This window comes from Calidris pugnax, unplaced genomic scaffold (assembly GCF_001431845.1).
Source record: "Calidris pugnax isolate Ruff unplaced genomic scaffold, ASM143184v1 scaffold9, whole genome shotgun sequence".
NCBI lineage: Eukaryota > Metazoa > Chordata > Aves > Charadriiformes > Scolopacidae > Calidris > Calidris pugnax.
In genome coordinates, this window is record NW_015090778.1 from 985031 (window position 1) to 991576 (window position 6546).

At 63.8% G+C, this 6546-nt stretch overlaps 2 protein-coding genes across 2 annotated transcripts in view; both read right to left on the reverse strand.

Annotated features, from left to right (window-relative positions):
• The window catches only part of ENGASE (endo-beta-N-acetylglucosaminidase), a 15913-nt gene extending 15668 nt beyond the window's left edge, over positions 1-245 (reverse strand). The window contains exon 1 of the mRNA XM_014949757.1: positions 170-245. Within this exon, the coding sequence (XP_014805243.1) occupies positions 170-245 (76 nt within the window). The remainder of the gene's footprint in view (positions 1-169) is intronic.
• Positions 246-2326: 2081 nt separating this feature from the next.
• Positions 2327-4486, reverse strand: LOC106892958 (complement C1q tumor necrosis factor-related protein 1-like). Its single transcript, XM_014950540.1, has 3 exons — positions 4323-4486; positions 4057-4202; positions 2327-3745 (listed from the first exon to the last, which is right to left on the reverse strand). Exons 1-3 carry the CDS (start codon positions 4469-4471, stop codon positions 3195-3197), a joined length of 846 nt encoding a protein of 281 aa, XP_014806026.1. The 5' UTR covers positions 4472-4486; the 3' UTR covers positions 2327-3194.
• Positions 4487-6546: the final 2060 nt, after the last annotated feature.

Below are 6546 nucleotides of genomic sequence, written 5' to 3' on the forward strand. Positions count from 1 at the left end.
CCGCCCGGCGCCGCCTGGAGCCCTGCGGAGCGGGATGGGACGGGTGTCCCGGGGAGGGATGGGTGTCCCATGGGTGGGACATGTCCTGGGATGGGGACGTGTGTCCTGGGATGGGGACGTGTGTCCCATGGATGGGACATCTCCTGAGATGGGATGGGTGTCCTGGAACGGGACGGGTGTCCTGGGATGAGAACGTGTGTCCTGGGATGAGGATGTGTGTCCCAGGATGGGGACGTGTGCCCCATGGATGGGACATGTTCTGAGATGAGCTCTGTGTCCTGGGAGGGGGGCCACATGTCCTGGGATGGGGACGTGTATCCTGGGATGGGGACGTGTGTCCCATGGATGGGACATGTCCTGAGATGGGCTGTGTGTCCTGGGATGGGTCTACATGTTCCAGGATGGGCTCTGTGTCCTGGGACAGGGGCCACCCAGATGGGCTCTGTGTCCTGGGACAGGGGCCAATAGTCCCTGGATGCACCGTGTGTCCCGGGATGGGACCATGTGTCCCAGTATAGGGATGTATATCCCAGGATAGGACATGTCCTGAGATGGGCTCTGTGTCCTAGGACAGGGGCCACATGTCTCAGGATGCACCATGTATCCTGGGACAGAGCCACATTACCCAGGATGGGACATGTCCTGAGATGGGCTGCGTGTCCTGGGATGGGTCTACATGTCCTGGGATGGACTGTGTGTCCTGAGATGGGACATGTCCCAAGATGTGACGTGTTCCAGGACAGGACATTTGTCCCAGGATGGGTCCTGCTGTGCAGACTGGTGGCTGGTGGCCACCCCACAGCAGGCAGTCGTCCCCTCGTGCCACGTGCCAGCAGAACCAGCAGCCCCAGCCCTGCCTGCTGCCCGAGGGGCTGGGTGCCACCACGGGGCTTTGCCCCCACCGCGGGGTTTGGGACAGGGCCCTGGGCTGGCCATGAGCAGGGCAGCTGCCTCCACATCTCCTGCAGTGTCCCTGGGGACAGCCCCACAGGGACAGCCGGGGACGTGTGCCCCATGGATGGGGACGTGTCCCGGGATGAGGATGTGTGTCCCGGGATGGGGACGTGTGCCCCATAGATGGGACATGTCCTGAGATGGGACAGGTGTCCTGGGATGGGACGGGTGTCCCGGGATGGGGCGGGTGTCCCGGGATGGGGACGTGTGTCCCGGGATGAGGATGTGTGTCCTGGGATGGGGACGTGTGTCCCATGGATGGGACATGTCCCCAGATGGGCTCTGTGTCCTGGGACAGGGGCCAATAGTCCCTGGATGCACCGTGTGTCCCGGGATGGGACCATGTGTCCCAGTATAGGGATGTATATCCCAGGATAGGACATGTCCTGAGATGGGCTCTGTGTCCTAGGACAGGGGCCACATGTCTCAGGATGCACCATGTATCCTGGGACAGAGCCACATTACCCAGGATGGGACATGTCCTGAGATGGGCTGCGTGTCCTGGGATGGGTCTACATGTCCTGGGATGGACTGTGTGTCCTGAGATGGGACATGTCCCAAGATGTGACGTGTTCCAGGACAGGACATTTGTCCCAGGATGGGTCCTGCTGTGCAGACTGGTGGCTGGTGGCCACCCCACAGCAGGCAGTCGTCCCCTCGTGCCACGTGCCAGCAGAACCAGCAGCCCCAGCCCTGCCTGCTGCCCGAGGGGCTGGGTGCCACCACGGGGCTTTGCCCCCACCGCGGGGTTTGGGACAGGGCCCTGGGCTGGCCATGAGCAGGGCAGCTGCCTCCACATCTCCTGCAGTGTCCCTGGGGACAGCCCCACAGGGACAGCAGCACCAGGGCCATGGAGGTACCACCAGCCCTAGACGGCCCTGACCAGCCTCAGCTGGGCCCCCACCTGTGGGGCAGGGGCTCTATTTAAGCCCAACCCTGAGCTCTCTCCCTTCTCTGCTGTGCTGGGGAGGGGGATGTTGGTCTCCAGCCCTGCCTGGCCATGGACCCACCCAGCCAGACCCTGACCCAACAGCTTCCCAGCTTGACCTCAGCCCTACCTCATCACTTGTGGACCTGCCAGATGATCTGGACTCTTGGTAAACCCAGCCATGACCCCCAGCCTGTCCTGCTTGCTCGTTGATGGGTCTGTTATTGATCTCAGCTTCCAGCTCCCTGACCTTTAGGGAGCAGCCAGCCTTTGCAGAGCCTGGCTCAGTCTCCCTGGCTCTCCAGGGAGGGTCTGCCCTTCCCTTCCCACCACCAGCTGGGCACCATGGTGCCATCCCATTGCTCTCCAGGAGCAGGAACCTGTCCTGAGCCACCTGGAGCCTCCGCACACACGTAAAGCAAGAGGAACCACTGAAAGTGTGAGTAGTTCTCAAAGTTGTGGGGTGTTTAATATGGTGACAAGCTGTACAGAGAGTGGGGGAGGGGACAGCACACTGCCCCCGGGCCCCGCTCTGCTAGTGCTTCTACAAAAATACAAAGCCTGGCCAGCAGATAATCTAACTGAGGAGGAAGTGGCTGAGGCCGAAGGCCCCGTGCCCAGGGCTGCCAGCAGGGAGCCAGCCCCTCCTCGGCAGCGTTGGCACCGAGCAGGGGCTGTGGTGGGGATAACGGTGACGGGGACTTGTGGCGGGGGGGGGGAACTGATGCAACGTGCTCCCTTGTGGCCACGCTGGGGGAAGTGTGAGCCCAGCGGGTACCCGGTGACATGCTGCAACATCCGTGTCGTTGGGACCCGGCTCCCGTGGAAGGAAAGAGGGGCCCTTAGTGGTTTTATCGCCTTTCCTGCTGGGTGCTGGGCACCCTCTCTCCTTTTCCAGGAGAAGGAGGCTGCAGAGCACATCAGGGTGTGAGTGGGGCAAGGGAGGGTGCACATGTCTGTGCTGCCATGCACCAGCCATCAAGCCTGTTCAGCTGGTGCCAGCTCACAGCCAGTGCCACCAACGCCTGGTTCCCAGCAAACCCAGCCCTGGAGTAGTTGCAGGTGGGGACAAGATCCTTGCCCATCCCAGGAAAGCAGCTGCTGCCCGGGTCACAAATGCAGCAGAGGCTGGGAATGGCTCTGGCTCCTCCTGATGCATCCAATCGACCTTGAGGAGCTGGGGGTGTTCACACACGTGTGGCTGCTGGAGGTGGTGGCACATGGCAGGGCAAACAGCTTGATGGCGGGGGGCATGCCCTGGGCAAGGGGGTGGCAGCGGCTCCTCGGACACCCGCCCCCGGGGAGGGGGAGCTCAGGGGTCCCCGCTGTACTTGATGAGGTGGCCGCTGAAGGTGATGTAGGTGTCGTACTCATCGCTGAAGACGGCGTTTTCACGCTCGCCCTTGTAGAGTCGCACCCAGACCTCGTCCTGCTCCTGCAGCTCCAGCATCACGCTCTGGCTCTGCATGATGCTGCGGTCGCTCACCTGGGCGTAGAGGATCACCACCTCCGCCCCGTTACGCATGATGTGCAGGTACGTCTCCTTCTGGTTCCAGGTGTGCACGTTGAGGCTGAAGTAGTAGATCCCGGGGACGTAGCAGTAGAACTTGCCCGTGAACATGTTGAAGTGGTCGTAGAGGTTGACGAACTCCGTGTCGAAGATGAGGGGCTGGTAGTAGTCGTTGCTGTGCAGGGGTTTCTTGCGGCCCACCGAGAAGGCGGCGTAGTGGCTCTTGCAGCGCTCCCCCGGGGCGCCCACGCTGCCCTTCTGGCCCTTGGGACCCGCGTGGCCCCTGCTGCCGGCCACCCCTGTCTTGCCGTACTTGCCCTGCATGCCTCGCTCGCCGCGGTCCCCCTTTTCTCCTGGGCAAAGCAAGAGGCCGGTTGCACGATCAGAAGTGGGTGCCATCTCTAAACCCGTTGCCCTGGAAGCCCCTTGACTCAACAGAAAGGGATGGAGAGAGCAGGGATGCCCCCTCCCTGGGCTCTGCTGCTGCTGCCTGCAAAGAGGCCACCAGAGCAGGGTACCCGGTGGCCCGGTGTGTCCCCTGCCCACCCTCCCTCTGCCTGTGCAGGGCACTGGACCACAGGCACCAGCCCCAGCTTCTCGCTCCCAGTTTGTGTGACACTGGGAGCACAGAGAGCCAGCAGCGCGGGGTCCCACCGGTCCTCACCTTTCAGGATGGTCATGTTGATCTGGGGCAGGGGCTGGTAGCGGGGGTAGGAGAAGTGCTGGTCGGGCGGCTCACAGCAGCGGACGCAGCGGGGCCGGGGGGGCAGCCCCTCCTGGGCACCGTCGGGCTTCTGCTCCCGCGTGGCACTGGGGAGGGCAAAAAAGCAAAGCGCAACAGGGAGCTACGGGTGGGGGCCGGGGCCCTTTGCAGTGCCAGGGCTGCCCCGGCCCCCACTGTGAAACACCCCGGCCCCGGGGTCCCCTCACCTGGCTGCGTGGTGATGGGATGGTGCCTCCTCGGGGTCTGTCACCAAACGCTGGTCAGGGTTGGGGCTGGGGCTGGTCTGGGTGCCCGCGGGTGAGGGCAGCAGGAGGCAGGACAGCAGCAGGACACCCAGTGCCCGAAGCCCCTCCATGCTGCAGCAGGGCCCTGCGAGATGCCAGGGATGGCTGAGGGGGACGGTGAGGGTTGGCAGAGCCAGGAGCGGCAGAGACGCCCTGCCAGCCTGGCTGTCCCCCACGCTGTCCCCCAGACAGGACCAGGCAGCCCCACAGCTGTGCTGCCAGCCCCAAAAAAGCTGCTCTTGCAACAGCCCTTCCCCAGCAGAGCTGGCAGCGTGGGCACAGGCATCTCTGCAGGGACCATCTGTACCTAAATAGCTGCTTTTCTAGCTCAGCCATGTGTCTCGGTGACACCACAGTGAATACCTGGGGAGACCCACGTTTGGGGCAGTGCCAGGGCTCTGGGCTCCCCTGGTACACGTGGAAAGGAGGGGGGGTTACCCTGGGGAGCCGAGAGGGGAGCGGAGCAGCAGTGTCCTGCTGCTTGGAGCAGCAGTGTCCTGCTGCCTGTCCAAGCCCAGCTCCAGCTGCCACCCATGGATGCCCAAGAGCGGCAGCTCGGGGTGTCAGCACCTGGGGAAATCACAGGCTGCTCCAAATGCCGTGGAGCAAATGTCAGGGTGCAGCTCTGCCTGTTGTGGGGACCCCCCAACCCTGCCTGGGGCATGGGTCTGCATCCCTCTTCCTGCCCCCGAGCGTGCAAGGGTGCCTGCAGCACAGACCCTGTGAAAGGGGCTCCTGTGCCCCAGAAGATGCCAGCCCTCGGCCCCGATCCCGTGTCTGAGCCCTCGTCTGAGGGCTTGCAAGGAGACAAGACCAGCTTCTCCAGCTGGGAGCTGGCCACCACGGGGAGAAACCTTTCTGGGAGCCCACATCCTGCTTGGGGCCAAAGTTAATATTTGCAGTGGCCGGTGGCACCGTGGCCCAACCTGGGCAGCTCCGTTGCCCTTCCCTGCGTTATCACAGCCGGATCCGTGGGGCTGGGCACGCAGCACCTCACCCTGCGGCCCCGAGGCGCCAGGACAGCCATGGCCAAACAGCCCCATGGCACTGCCCAGCCGCTCAGCAGGGCCAGGGCATGGCATGGGGCACGGTGTGGGGCTGTGAGAGTGGGCTGCCTGGCCCCACACCTTGCAGGGACGGGGCAGGCTGCTTGCCGTGTTCCTGCCCCCCCCCCAAAAAAGGGGTACACAGCCTCCCCCTGAGATGCTGGATTGTGCCCTGTGGGCTCTGCTGGGGTCCTGGAGCTCGTGCCCCTGGGGGCAAAGAGCCCCACACAGCACTGCCTTGTGACCTGGGAGTGGGCTGAGCCATTTTGGGACAGAATCCTGTTGTTTTGGTGAACGCCTTCTCTCTGGGTCCCCAGTCAGTGATCTCGGGGCAGGCTGTTCCCAGTGTCCCCAAGCGCTGGGACTGGTGGGATCCAGGACCGGGCGGGCTCTGGCAGTGGGTTCGGAGGGTGTTCAAGGCCAGGAGGGATGCCTGGCTCATGAGTCACGTTCGCTGGAGCCGGGAAGGGGTGGAGGGAATGGGGAAAGGCTCCAAAGGGCTTTCCCTCCGCTCACACACACCCTCTGCAAAGGGCCTGTCCCCTCATGCACTTCCCGAGTGCCCGCGTCCTCCCCCCTGCCTCTTGCTCCATTATCTCGTCCCGCTGGCACCGCCGGGCGCGGGGAGAGGCAGGGCTGTGGGCACTGCGTGCAGGCAGCCTGGCGCCGCGTCCTCCCTGGCCTGCTGCCGGCTCCGCGGGCAGGGGAGAAGCAGATCCATGGATAGAGGCAAGGAGGAGGCCATCCAGGGGCTTGTGAGAAGATACCATCCCGGGGAGCCTTGGCCCTGGCTCTCTTCCCCCTGCTTGGCCTCTGGCTGTGCCAGCCACATGCCAGTGAGCATGGCAAGCAGCCCGCTGGGGTTTTGGGAAGCCCGTGGCTTTTCCTCAGCTCTGGGACCATGAAAACAGGCATTATTCCCCCAGGATCCGGAGCAAGCTCAGCCCTGGGGAAAAGGTGGCTTCAGAGGGAACCGCTCCACGAGGAGAAGAAAGGCTTCACCAGGAAATTCCCACTGAGAAAGGCAGCGGGAGTCCCAGGGCTGGGAATGGAGACGAGTGTGTCCCTGAGTGTGTCCCCGAGTGCACGTCTGCCCCTGC